The 13798-nt window shown below is 46.7% G+C and overlaps 1 protein-coding gene across 1 annotated transcript; it reads right to left on the bottom strand.

Annotated features, from left to right (window-relative positions):
• Positions 1-220: 220 nt before the first annotated feature.
• Positions 221-13086, bottom strand: KCTD13 (potassium channel tetramerization domain containing 13). The gene is made up of 6 exons (XM_060032057.1): positions 12658-13086; positions 11062-11231; positions 3698-3787; positions 3556-3608; positions 2685-2880; positions 221-842 (listed from the first exon to the last, which is right to left on the bottom strand). The coding sequence occupies exons 1-6, from the start codon at positions 12899-12901 to the stop codon at positions 606-608; spliced, it is 990 nt and encodes a 329-aa protein (XP_059888040.1). The 5' UTR covers positions 12902-13086; the 3' UTR covers positions 221-605.
• Positions 13087-13798: the final 712 nt, after the last annotated feature.

The raw sequence follows: 13798 nt of genomic DNA, 5'->3' as shown, positions 1-13798 counted from the left end.
ACCTCCCTAACAAGCCATATACCTGGCCCTTTCTCTGGGAGCCAGCACCAGACCCTCAACTCAACTTTATTCCAATAATTTAATAGAAAATTATAATAATAAATAATATGAAAAAATTGAGAAGATGCTGACCTGGTACAGGCCCAGGCCCACCTAGTACAAAGTTAAGGAGGTAGGGAGGATGTTGGGGAAGCAGGAGGGAGGCAAACTGCCCTGCACAATGGTGAGGAGGCGGCTCAGAATGTGGTGGGTGTTATTAAGGGCTGGCTTGACACTTTGGTGTGTACAATGTCCTAAAAAAAGACAAAGGGAATTCTAAATCCTTCTAAACCAGCTGGTGAGGGAAGAGGGCAGGACAAGGATGGGGAGGAGGCAACCAATGTAGGCCTTCTGAAGGCCTCTGAGGGGAGGGGCTGGAATGTACTCTGTGGTTAGCAATGAGGTGGGAATGGATGGAAAAGGGCCAAAGTGAACTGTACCATGCAATGAAGGGATGGAAGAAGGACCCACGACTTGGCCAGCAAAGCCGGGGCAAAGGTCTGGGAAGGGGAGGAAGAGAGAGACGGACTGGGTCCCAGCGGCCAGAGGAAGACTCGGGGCAAAGCTCAGTCCTTGAAGACAATCTGTTGGCCGTGAGGACGCTCGTCGTGGGTGATGTGGCGCCGGACATGGATTCTGCGGACACGGTGCTCTCGGTTCTCCTCGTCCTCCCCTCGGCCTGCCCCGCCACCTCCAGCTGCACCTCCTGTGGCCTCCAAGAGGGCTGGGTCTGGGCCTCGGGGAGTCTCGTAGATCAGGATGTTCAGGGTCTCCTCAAAGATCCGGGCCTCTGGGAATTCCACCTGCAAAAGGCCAGCAACCCCCAGCTCCCTCCCTCTGGCTCCACTCTTACGCAGCCATCCCCTCCCCCAGGCTGCTCCTGCACTGTCTCGCCACTCCTATAGCCTCTGCAGTCACAGGTTCCTTTAGCCTGGACTGTCCTCTTTGCAACTTCTTTGCTCAGCTAAGTCACACTTATACTTCAACGTCCAGCTCTGAAGTCAGGCAGAGAGTTATTTGTTTTCTGTCCTTTGTTGCCAAGTCTCTTGGTATATCTTTTTTTTTTTTTTTTTCTTGGTATATCTTTTCATTTGACAAATATTTACTGAGTGACTGCACTGTACCAGGTGTTGTTCTGGGCAATGGGAATATAGCAGTGAACAAAACAGGCAAAGTTCCTGTCTGCAGGAAGTTTACATTCTAGGGCGAGGACCCAGACATATATGTAATAAGATATAAAGTGTCAGATGACGATAAATGTTACGGAAAAATTATAGCAGGAAAAGGGTGTGGAGATGGCCACCGCCAGGAATGTTACAACTTTAAAGAGGGAGCTCAGAGAAGGCCTCACTGAGAAGGTGACATCTGACCAATAGCCAAAGGAAAGGAGGGAAGGAACCAGATGGAGAGCTAGAGACAGATCAGTCTGAGAAGGGAACAGCTCTGGCGTCAGGAACTCGCTTAGTGTATCTGAAGATCAGTGCAAGGCCAAAGCAACAAGGCAGGGTGAAGGAGAGTAGTACGGGATGAAGAGGTGGTTAGGGGTTCCCCTTGTGTGGCTTGGAGGGATATAAACAAAAAAACTTTAACAAGCTGCATTCTCATTACTGGTTTATCTTCCTGTCTTCCCAATTACAGAGGAAGCTACTTGGAAACTGGATTATTCACTCATTCACGCATTCAATAAATGTTTCCTAGCTTCTGCGGCGTGATAAAGGCCTGGCTAGTGCTACAGAGATGGGGGGGAAAAAAAAGATTCAGCTCTACTCTCAAGAAGCTAACTCCTTGCTGCTGAAGTAAACACTCCTACTCCCCCATCCCCAGCAGACTACAATCAACATTGTGTTTGGCTGACAGGGGGGTATGACCAACTTTGTCTGGGGTTGTTGGGCTGAAAGTTCATGAGTGGTGTCCCAGAGAAAGTGATGCTTGGCTTAGGTCTTAAAGATTAAGCACAAGTCCATTAGGCAGACAGGAATGAGGAAAAGTAATTCCAAGAAGAGGGAATAGTGTGTGCAAAGGTAGGGGGGTGTGAAATAGCACTGGGTGCTTAAGAGACTTTCAAGATCTCCAGTGTATCTGAGGCACATCCTTCATGTCAAGGTCAGAAGGGACCAGGCTGATAAGATCTTCAGGGGCCAGACGTCATGACAGAGGGCTTGTACTTTACTCAGAATCTTATTCGCCTTGATTTCAAGCCTCTTGCAGTGCTCAGGACGTATCTGCTGATGATTGCCATGTTAATGACTCAGGGCCTACAACCTCAGTGTGTTCTAAGCACCTGAAGTTTTAAGAACCTACTCTGGGTCATGGATCCTTCTGAAATTCTAATGACAACTATGGTCCTTCTATATAGAAAAATGCATACCCACTCCCAAAACTGCACACTCTTTCAAGATAGCCTTGAAACCCAACTGGCCTAGATTAAGAATCCCACTCTAATCCAACACCCTCCTTTCACAGGTAGAGAAGCAGAGACCCACAGAAGTCAGATGACTTGCCCAAGGTTACAGAACTAAGACCCCAGAACTTAGAACTCCGGTGATGGATTTCCCCTGCCTGATCTGCTGAGCTGCCTTTGTCCAGGGTGCTCGTCCTGCCCACCACCACAGCCCTCCCTGACCAGGCACTGAACCCCTTCTGACCTTGGTCTGCTTCTTCTCCGTGGCATAGACAATGGAGGTGCAGCACACCTCGGCGATTTTGCGGCCCTGCCCGTAGAAAGACCAGCAGCAGATCTCATCCCCCAGAACATCCTTGAGGAAAAGCAGCCGCCCATGGAAGCGCAGGGCCAGTTTGTCAAACAGCTCGATGTTCTTAAGTAGGTTGTCATCTGAAGTGCTGAGGACCAGGGGGCCAAGAGGCTCAGCACAAATGGCTTCCTCCCTCTGTTCCCCCAAGCTTAGGGGCCCAGATATCTAGCACTCTAGTCCTACCTAGGAGTTTGGTGCCCAGAATGGAGCTTCCTCCACCCCTGGGGCCAGGCTAAGGAGGCCTCAGAACGGAAGCAGCATTTGCTCAGCAAATCCCAGCACAGCAGAGTGGCTACCCCATGCAGGTTCTGGAGCCAAGCTACCTCACCTGGCATCCTAGCTCTACCACTTTTTAACTGAGTGACACTCAGCAAGTTACTTCACCGCTCGGTGCCTCAGTTGCCTCATCTGTAAAATGGAGATCACAACAATACCTCCTTCAAACAATTGTGAGGATTATGTGAGGAAGTATATGCAAAGCACTCAGAGCCATGCCTCTTATAAGAAATGCTAGTAATTATCATCTGATGCTCACCTGGACCCCAGTTTACTGATGATAAAAGTGAAGCTCAGAAGTGAAAATGACCTGTCCAAAGTACCCAGTGGGTAAGTGGCAGAGCTAGAATTTGCATCCAGGCAGGATTCTTTTCGCCCCCCACCCCCCGCCCCCATGCGGCCATAATCCTCCCCTTGGGCCAGGGGCAGAGCTGTGCTTGAGCCCAGGATTCCACCCAGTGCACCTCCCCGCCCCTGAGGGGGTCACCTGGTGTAGGAGTACTTGTTGTTACTGCGGTTGTGCAGGAGCTTCACCACGGGCTGTTGCGGGAGAAAGGATGGAGAAGGGTGGGGGTCAGGCTGCCGGGATAGGCCCCCAGCCTCCACCCTACAGGGCTCAGGGGCCTCACCTTGGAGGTGCTGGCCAGGAGCTGCTGCTCCTCCCGGGGAGATGTCACCGTGGGGATGAGGCACAGCGGGGACAGGTTCTCCCTTTTTTGCTGGAGAAGAAGCGGAAGGTGATTAACAGCACAACCAGAGGTCACTCACTCCCCAACCTAAAAGCCTTCAAAAACTGCTTGTTGCCTTTGGGAAAAAAATCCAGACTCCTTAGTAGTCCACACAAGACTCTGCAGGATGCGAACTCTGATCTCGTCTCTACCACTCTCCCCTGCCTGCTGGACTTCAGCCCCACCTGTTCCTTCGCGCATCCAGCTTGTGCCCACCAGGCCCTTTGCAGCTGCCACTGCTGGCAACAGCCTGCACTCGGTTGCATGGCTGGCCCCTTCATGCCATTCAGATCTCAACTCAAACAGTACCCCTAGGAGGGTGCTGGTCCTCCACCCTAAGCTTCCTGGCTAAGCAGCCTCCTCTACTTCTTCTTTTTCACACTATCAGTTCACTTTCTTCATGGCACTCAGTTCCTCATATTTTCTCATTTTTTGGTATATTTGCTCCTGGTCTCTACCTAGACAATAAGTATCAATTTACAGTAGATGAATAAATATCTGGTGAATGAACGAACTGGGCTAGGTGGAAGGCTGGAGGGAGAATCAGAACCAGACACATAGGTTTCTTTCCTCTTCTCTGCTTTCTAGAATCTTCATGCCAAAACCCCTCTCACCTCTCCCAACCTAAAAACTAGATGTGCAATTCTAATACAAATTCCAGCAGATTTTTTTTTTTGAGAAACTCCTAAGACTTTTTCTAAAATTAATTTGGAAGAATAAGTCTACTGTTACTTAGGTCAATTTTTAAAAAGAGTCAAGCAAGAGAAGAGATTGACCCTCCCAGATACTAAAATATCTTACAAAGCCATAATAATGAAAACAATGTAGTTCTGGTGCAGAAACAAACAAAAACAATAAAACATAATAGAGAACTTGGAAACAGACTGGTGTATATAGGAGAACTGATATTTTTAGAGAGAACATCACAAATCAGTGGGGCAAGTGTGTATTAGTTATCGCTGTATAACAAACTGTCCCCAAACTGAACGGCTTAAACCAACAGCAAATAACTTATTACCCATTTCTGTGGGTCAGAATAGATATTCAGAAATTCAGGAGTGGCTTAGCTCAATGTTTTTGGCATGGGGTCTCTCACAAGGTTACAGTCAAGTCAGGTGGGGCTGCAGTAATCTGAAGGCATGTCTGGGTTTGGAAGATTTGTTTCTGAGAAAGCTTATTCAAATGGCTGGCAAGTTCAGGCTGGCTATTGGCAGGAAATATCTGATCCCTGTCATTTAGACCTCTCCGTTGGGTTGCTTGAGTGTCCTCACAATATGGCAGCTGGCTTCTCCAGAGCAAATAATCCAAGAGAGAGCAAGGTGGAGGCCTCACTGTCTTTTATGACCTAGTTCTGTTAGCCCTATTCAGTGTGGGCGGGAACAACACAAGGCAATGAGTACTAGGGAACAAGAATCATTGGGGACTGCCTTGGAGGCTGGCTCCACAGTCCGCTTTCTGGCTCCCATTGATTCAAATCCCTCCCATACACAAAACACACTCACCCCCTCCCAAGATCCCCCAAAGTCCCATCCTATTACAGCACTGAAGTACAGAATCTGGTCATCTAAATCAGGTCCAGGTGGGGACGATGCTCCTTGGGAGGTGTTCCTTAACTATAGCTCCTTAGGTACATTTTCTCTGGATCTGATGACCTGTGAACTAAAGAGACTAGTTATCTCTTCCACACACTCCACATGCAACATGTGCAACAGGCATTAGGATAAACACTCTTGTTCAAAAGGTGAGGAGGGGTGCAGGAGGCAGAGAGAAGTCACTGCTTCACAGAAATTCTGTAATCCAGTTGGACAAATATTGGGAGCTCTCTGATGTCTACTCCTGTCCAGGAATGATTCTCTATGGCTCTTGGCTCTGACCTGAGTCATCCTTCCATTTCCATGAAAGACAGTCCGTGTTTGCAGCTCCATAGTTTCCTTAGCCTGCTTTCTGCCTGTAGAACTTCGAGGGTCCAAAGGCTTCTTCTCCTCTTGTACTGTCTCTGTCCCTTCCAGTCTAAGCTGGCAGTATTTCTGCCAATATAATTCTCTTAAAAACTTAATGGGTGTCTTGTGAGTCCTGGGGTTCAGTTCATTAGACAAAAGCCTCACCCACACATCTTTGTGAGATAAGCTCTTCTCTACTTTGGGCTTATGCTGAGACTGCTGCCTGACAATAGCCTTAAGCTTCTTAGAAGTGCTATTATTTGATTGAATGGTTCTCTGAGGCATCTTCTTGGATATTTCTGAGGTCTTAAGGGATTTTACAATCACATCCTCAGCTTCATCTTTAGACCATGTTTTACTGAGAATGCCCTGTGTTTGATCTTTGCCTGGAAGCTATTTGCTGATTTTAACATCAGTTGTTATCTGCAAGACTGGGAATTTTCAAGCCCCCAAAATTCCTGGCTCCTTTTTGTTCAATTCTTTTTCCTTTAGCTTACCCTCTCCTCTTCTGTTTCACTATAAGCAACAAGAAACCTGTGGCACTTCAACATTCTATCTGGAAATTTCTTTAGCTAGATCACCCAGATCATTAGTATGTTTTCTACTTTCTACATTACTGTAGGAGACAGTGTTGCTACTTCTGCCACTATATAACAAGGATCCCCTTTCTACCACTTTCCAGTAAACATGTTCCACACTGCAGCCTCCCCAAAGGTCATCAGACTTCTACGAATACTCTTTAAAGCTCTTTAGGCTTTTATTAACACTGTTCTCAAGTCCTTCCAGCTTCTGCCCTCTTCCCAGTTCTAAAGCTGCTCCCACATTTTAGGTTTTTGTTACGGCAGAACCCCACTCCAGATACCAAAATCTGTTATCCGTTACTGGGTAACAAATTAGTACAAACTTAGCAGCTTAAAACAACAATAAACATTTATTATCTCACACAGTTTCTGTGGGTTGGGAGCTTGAGACTGGCTTAGTTAGGTGGTCCTGGCCGAGGGTCTCTCATGAAGTTGGAGTCCAAGTGTTGACCAGGGCTGTAGTTATCTGAAGACTTGATTGGGCCTAAAGGATCCAATTCTGGGATAGTTCACCAATTTGGCTGGAAGTCTGTGCTGGCTGTTGGCAGGAGGCTTCAGTTCCTCACCAAGTGGACCTTTCCCTTAGGGCTGCATGAATATGCTCACATGGCAGCTGGCTTCCCCAGAGTGAGTGATCCAAGAGAGGCAGAAACTGCTGTGGGTCTTTGATGACCTAGCTTTAGAAGTCACACACTATCACCTCTGCAATCTCCTACTGGTTACATAGGTCAGCCCTATTCAGTGTGGGAGGGGACTAAGCAAGAGCCTGAATAAGCAAGAGGCAAGAATTGCTGGTGGCCATCTTGGATGCTGGCTACCACAGATTGTGTAGTAGATGGCATTGAGAAAACTAGCTCAGTCCACAGAGGACAAAAAACAGTTGAATCCCTTCATAATTCGCATTTATGACAGTGAATTCCATATAGAAAAGGTAAAACTATAAAGCTAATAAAAAATGTAGAATGAACTTCTTAAACAAGATCCTAAGAGGATACACCATTAGAAAAATAAAAAGAGGAATGTGACTATATCAAAATCAAGAATCTCTCCAGTTGACAATGAAAAGTATGACTTTATAAATAATTTCACGTAATAATGTTGAAGGAATTATAATTATTCTACAACCCTAATGAAATTATTGATTCAGGTGAGAATTATAAATGGATGTGTGGTTGATAGGTAACTGCCATTCATAAAATGCCTAAATTACTTTATAGTTAGCAACAAGGAAGTGTAACTACGATGGAGGGATCAAACCATCATCATCTGAATCTAGGGGCCAATACTGAGCATCACTAATGATGGGTCATATTAACAATATTGTAGGTCTCGATATAACACAGTTATGATATATGTAACATTACTTAACATGCTTTCCAACCAAAATGTTTAATATCAAGCTTTTAAATCTACCATCTAATTTAGAGAAAACTCAGGATAGGGTAGGGTAACAAACCACATCAGGCGAATTTGGAGAGCAGGTCACTGTGAAGGACAACTGATGGTCAGTATTATGAGAAAGTCAGTATTTTGAGAAAAAAGGGACTGCTTGGGTTGGAAAAAGAACATAATGACCAGATGTAATGCAAGGATCTAGATCGGGTCCTGGTTTAGATGAACCATCTATAAAAGACATTTCTGGAACAAACAGAGAAATGTGTATATGCCCCTCATGTTATATAAAATTTCACTGACATGGAAAGACGGCAATTATTAACAAACAAACAAAAAGCGTACTACAAAACAGCACACACAGCATAATCATATTTTGGCAAACACACACACAGGAAAAGACCTAGAAGGATATTTGGTGCTTTTATTATTTTGATGATCTGTGTTTTCTAAATTTCTACAATACTTATAGACTGCTTTAGAAATAATAAACATTTATTTATAATTAAAAAGAATAATTTCTATTCAACAACAGATGCCACAGACAGGTGACATTCTAAGAGAAATTATTGGTAACATCTAAAACTGACTAGAAATTATTATCTAAAACACACTTTCTCAACTGGGCTTCCTCACTGAATATCAAAACCCAGCAAATAATCTGAGTAACTATTTTCCCAACTCTTCTGAGAATGTCAGGTAAATAGTACCATTCTAGATGCACAGGAGAAGTTAATTTATTATGTAAAATACATGCCTTAGAGTAATAGGGCTTAATTCTCCCTAGGAACTAAGCTAAAATATGTAAGAATCTCCTGCAAAACAACAAGAAAAAGATAGGAAACTCAGTAGAAAATTTGGTAAAGAATATGAATTGGCAATTCACTGAAGGGGAAACCAAAAAAGCTAGTATGTGAAAAGATGCTCAATCTAATTAGTAATCAGAAGCACGCAAATTAAAATGAAATCACTCTATACCAATCAGATTAGCAAAATTAGAATGCTGGGTGATGCCATGAGTTGCTGAGGATATGCAGAAACAGGATTCCTTATGCACTGCTCATCAAGAGTACAAGGTGCTACAGCCATTTGGGAGAGTAATCTGATGATACTTGCTGAAATTCGTTTGCATGTGTCCTGCGGCCCACCAATTCCATTCCCAGCTACAGTCATGAGAAACACTGACCCAGGACCCACAAGGGCACACGTACAAAGATGCTCATGGTGGCATCGTTTGTGGGGGCAGGAAGCGGGAGGCAATCTAGGTTTCCAACCTCAGGGGAATGTATAAATAAAATATGGTTGAATGCACACCATAGATTCCTGTGCAGCGGTCAGAAGCAAAGAACTAAATGTACATACAGCAGCATGAATAGAACTTGGAAAAAGTGTTGAATTAAGAAACAGAACACACAATCCATAGCTCAATGACATTTATGGAAATTTAAAATACATGTGTATACAAAACAATGTTTTAGTTTTTTAATGGTACAAACATAATCCAAGGAAATGTATTAAAACATTAGAACTGGAGGGGTACCTATGGGGAAAAGGGAAGTGGGCAGGGGACTGGGAATGAAGGAAAAAATTGAGAAAAGATCTGCATAGACTAATGATGTTTAAGTGTCACACACTGAGAAGTATGCTGAACTCAATTCTCTGTACCAGAATCTTAAAAACAACGGGATTTCCCTGGTGGTCGACTGGTTAAGACTCCCAGCTTCCACTGCAGGGGGCACGGGTTCGATCCCTGGTCGGGGAACTAAGATCCCGCATGGTACACGGGGCGGCCAAAAAGGAAGAAAGAAACAAGCAAACAAAAAACTCCAAACCCCAAACCTCCAAACAAACAAGCATATTCTAGCTGAGTGGAGTGGGGAATGAGAATGGTCTCGGGGAAGCTTGCAAAGGAGGCAGCTGAGCACAGAAGAAAAAGCACTGCACTTGGGAGTCAGGCACCTGGGGTTGACTCTGAGCTTTGCTGCTTACCGGCTCTTTCACCTTGAATATATCCTCAGCTTCCCTCATGTTTCTTTTTATGTCAAACAGGGGTAGAAGAAGGTAAAAGAACCAATCCTAACACACAGTGGATGTGAGATAACATTAGATAAATGTAAAGTTACAGAACAGGAATGCACTTCCAAAATCATCTAGTTTGATGTTTTTTAAACTGCAAGTGGTAACCCACTAATGGGTCATGAAATAAATTTAATGGGTTCCAAATGGCATCAGAAAGAAAGAAAACAGAATATGTCAGAGTGTATTTCACTAAAAGTATCATTTTATAAAACTTAATTGAGTCATATATATGCAAGTATAAAATGCATTTTATGCATCTCCATGAGATGCAGTCAAAAAGCTTGAAAAACATAGATATCGCCCAAAGGAATTCTACACTTTTGGATTTCAAGGTCCAATAAGTATTCCCCAAGATAACAGAAAGTTGTTCATAGTTGCCACTTTTTAATATATTGAATATAAAGGGCATCAAAAAAAATTTTTACAATCTCCTATTAATATTGTATCATAAAAGGACACTTTTCACATTGTAAAAATAGAACAGAATAAAAGGCTTTATGTGAAACTCACTACACTGCACATATTTTTCTCATTTCCCTATCTTTTGGAACATGAGAACAGAATGCCAGAGGTAGGAATCGACTCACTCAAGGTCAGTCAGTCAGCTGTGGTGGAGTGACACTTAACCCATATCTCCTGGCTGTGCTTTCCAAACTCTTCTCAGAATCCTAAGAGATCCCCAGAAAAGAAGCCCAGCAGGTGGGGCCCTGGAACCCCCAACCCTGTTTTATTGGGTGTGACTGCTTCTATAGTATTTCACTGCTAGAAAAAAAAGAATTATTTAAAGCCCTGGGAGGGATGGAATGCTGCCTCCCAGGATAGGACCAGATCATGGAGGTCATTATATTCCAATTTAAATTCAGATTTTTTTTTTCCCCTTAGTGGGACAAGGGCATTATTTGGGATTTCTGAGCAAGGGAGAGAATAAATTGGGATTGTGTTTAAGGATCATTATTCAGGTGCTAGTGTAACAGCTGGATTGGCTGGGTAGAAACAGCAAGAAACAGAGACAGTAGTCATTTAACCACTGCAGTAGTCTTGGCATGAGGTGGTGAGGGGGGCCCTGCCTGAGACAGCAGAAATGCACAGGACAGTACCCCCAAATTCTCTGGTGTCATGGCCAGTCAGAGCCAGGCCAGAGGCAACTCCTCCAGGCAGTGCCCCATACTTCCTTTTGTTTTTCTTTAATATCTTAATAGCTAACTGCTTGGGCATCTCGCCCAGGGACATGAGCATAGGGGTGGGACTCAGGAGGTGGGGAAGGGACCCTCACCTGCAGTGCCAGCTGGCAGTCCTCAATCAGTCCCTGTACCAGGTAGTAGCGTGCTTCGCCCAGAAGCTCCCCCAGTTCTCTGGTACTCTCAGGCAGTGGCACGGACCCGTCCCGCAGGTAGTTGAGGATTGTACCAAAGTGGCGGCCGCTCCGGTCAATCAGCACCCAACCTGGTGTGGTGGGGAGAGGCAGGAGGAAGGATGGCTTTGCTAAAGGCTGTGGAGCTACTAAATTTTTATGAAAGAAGGATTCGAAAGCCACAAGTCTTAATAGTGATCTGTCTCAAGCCTGTGCCATAGCTAAGAAAATCCCTTTAAAACATCTCCAGTGAGTTCTCCCATAAGCCCCTTTTTAACACAGCCAGCCACAGAGAATTAATTCCCTCCCAAGTCTGTGCTACACTGAGAAGGTTCTCACCATCAGAGAGTTCATACAGATTACCTTATCAATAAACCTCTAACCTCTTGTGCTAATTCTGACCATCCTATTTAATTAGAATGTCCACCCCACCGTCCAGTTTACTACCATTTTAACCTTTATATTCTTCCTAGAATATAAAGATATATATTCTTCATTCTATTCTTCATAATATACTTATTGCTATCTGAAATTACATATTTCGCTTTTGTTTTAGCATGTTTACTTGCTTATTCTCCCCCTGCCCCCACAAAAAAAGAAAACTCCATAAGGCTTAGCTTATCAGATTTGTGTACCAAACTATCTCCCGCACTGGCATTTTACAAATACTTATTGAATAAATAAATTCTTCACCTTCAGGTATTTGAAGGCTGAGCTCTACCTCCCCAAATTTTACTTTCCTGCTCTCACAACCCTCGTTAACCCCTTCTGAATCCACTCCACCTCCACCACCCTCAACCCTGCCACCAAACTTTAAGGTTCCACTTGGGCATATGGGGCCCAGACCTGAATGCAACACTTCGGGAAGGTAAGGGGCTCGCCTGCCAAAGAGAACTGTCCACTCTCCGCTCTGGCGTCCCTGGCAAACCCAAAGCTGCCCTCTCCTTCTACAGTCTGTATTTACAGATGGAGTCCTAGAGTGTAGAGGAACCTCCGTTAGGGGAACGGAAACCGACAAGATCCTCCAACTCTCGGGGATGGCTGTTGGCAGCGCTGAGGTAGAGAGGGGAACAAAAGGCTGGGCAGGTGGAAGAAACTGATGAAGGGTGCCTGGAAGGATGTTGTTGGCAGCTGGGCTGGTTCCCAAGTCTTTTGAGCTGAGGCGTGAAGGGTGGGAGAGTCAGTGGGAAGCAGTCATGAAAATTGGGAGCTGACACGTTGAATCACTTACCACAGCGCTCGGCAGAGTAGTTGGAGGGGCGGGGTGGATGGTGCGGCGGGGCGGGGGATGTCCATGAATGTTGGTTACTACTGCTGGGGGTAAAGATCGGGGGAGGGAGGGCGCTCATGACCGAGCCAGGCGAGATGAGACGGGATGTGGGGGCTGGAGGGGGTGAGAATGAACTGACTGGACGGTGGCAGAGAACGGGCATGAGGAGACTGGGCCAGGAAAGACCACGGGAAAGGGAGACGTGGATCTGGAGGACGCAGGACAGTAAGCAAGGGCAGCTCGCGTACCTCCGGCGTCAGTGAGCACCTCCGCGCGACCGCTGAACATGGCCTTGAGCATGGTGTCCTGTCCCGTGAGGGTGCGCAGCGTCGTGTAGTGCAGCGAGCCGCCCACGTTCAGCTTCACGTACTTGCTGTTCGTGGTCAGTGGCTTGAGACCGGAGGCAGCGGAGCCAGGTTCGAGACCTGAGGGCTTAGGGACTTCCAGGAACGGGGCCTCGGCCGCCTCCGGGCCCGAGGCCTCGGCCGACATGCCTGGTGGTGGCGGCGGGCAGCGATCCTAGGTTCTCTCTGCGCCCCCCGGCCGCTCCCAAAGACCCCGGTCCTGAGCCCTCGGGCCGGACCTCTGGGCCCGCACGCCTCTACACCGCCGCTACTCAAAGACACTGTCCCTCAGACCCATAGCGCCTGCACCGCCCGGAAGCCGGGCGAGCAGCTGCGCAGGCGCGTCAAGCTCCCGCCCCCGACCTCGCGGGGCCGGAAGTGCGGAGCATGCGTAGTGGCCTTGGGCCGTTGGAGGGGTTGAGCGCCGGCTGCCGCGGGGTAGGGCGCCGCGGGAAGTGCGGTCCAGTCGCCAGTGCTGGAGACCCGGTGTAGGAGGCGCTTGGCCACTAGCCTGTTGTGGAAACGGGTGTCCCTGCCGCGTGTCTCTGCTCTCAGAGCGCTTCGTGGGCGTAAAGGGAAAAGTGGCCCAGAGAAGCAGGGGATTGGGCACAGTTTCCCGCCTCCCATCCCCGCGCATTTGACAGACTGAGGGGAGCTGCGAACGAAGCACCAAGGGACGCTCTTAAAGGAGGCTAGAGGGATGTGGCCTCGCAGAGGAGATGGCGGTAGTGCTAGGGCATGCAGGGTGTGAGCAGGGTAAGGTCGTCATGGAAGGCTTCCCTGAGGAGGTGATACTGAGCTGAAGCTCAGAAGAAGCGGCCCCGTGGAGGTGTGAGGGCGGAGAGTTACTGGCAGAGCCAAGGGCAAATACAAAGACCCTCAGGCCGGAACACACTTGGCATATTTGAGAAGCAGAAAGAAGGTCAGGAGTGGCTGGAGCAGCTGAGCAAAGGCCTTAGAATCCCAGCCGGTGTCGTGAGACACCCAACCCCTAAAGAAAGGAGAAGTAAGCTGGGAACACGTTGTTGATAAAGTGTGGTGAGAA

Source organism: Delphinus delphis, chromosome 15, assembly GCF_949987515.2.
Source record: "Delphinus delphis chromosome 15, mDelDel1.2, whole genome shotgun sequence".
NCBI lineage: Eukaryota > Metazoa > Chordata > Mammalia > Artiodactyla > Delphinidae > Delphinus > Delphinus delphis.
Note: the sequence above shows the minus strand (reverse complement) of the source record. Positions and strands in the feature narration are given on the sequence as shown.

What these genes read in the sequence shown, in the direction of transcription:
- KCTD13 (XM_060032057.1), bottom strand. Translation starts at nt 12,901, where the DNA reads ATGTCGGCCGAGGCCTCGGGCCCGGAGGCGGCCGAGGCCCCGTTCCTG. An exon ending in GGTGCTCACTGACGCCGGAG is followed by an intron (nt 11,232 to 12,657) that starts GTACGCGAGCTG and finishes CCACCACACCAG; the next exon opens with GTTGGGTGCTGATTGACCGG. An exon ending in CGGAGAAGAAGCAGACCAAG is followed by an intron (nt 843 to 2,684) that starts GTCAGAAGGGGT and finishes GGCCTTTTGCAG; the next exon opens with GTGGAATTCCCAGAGGCCCG.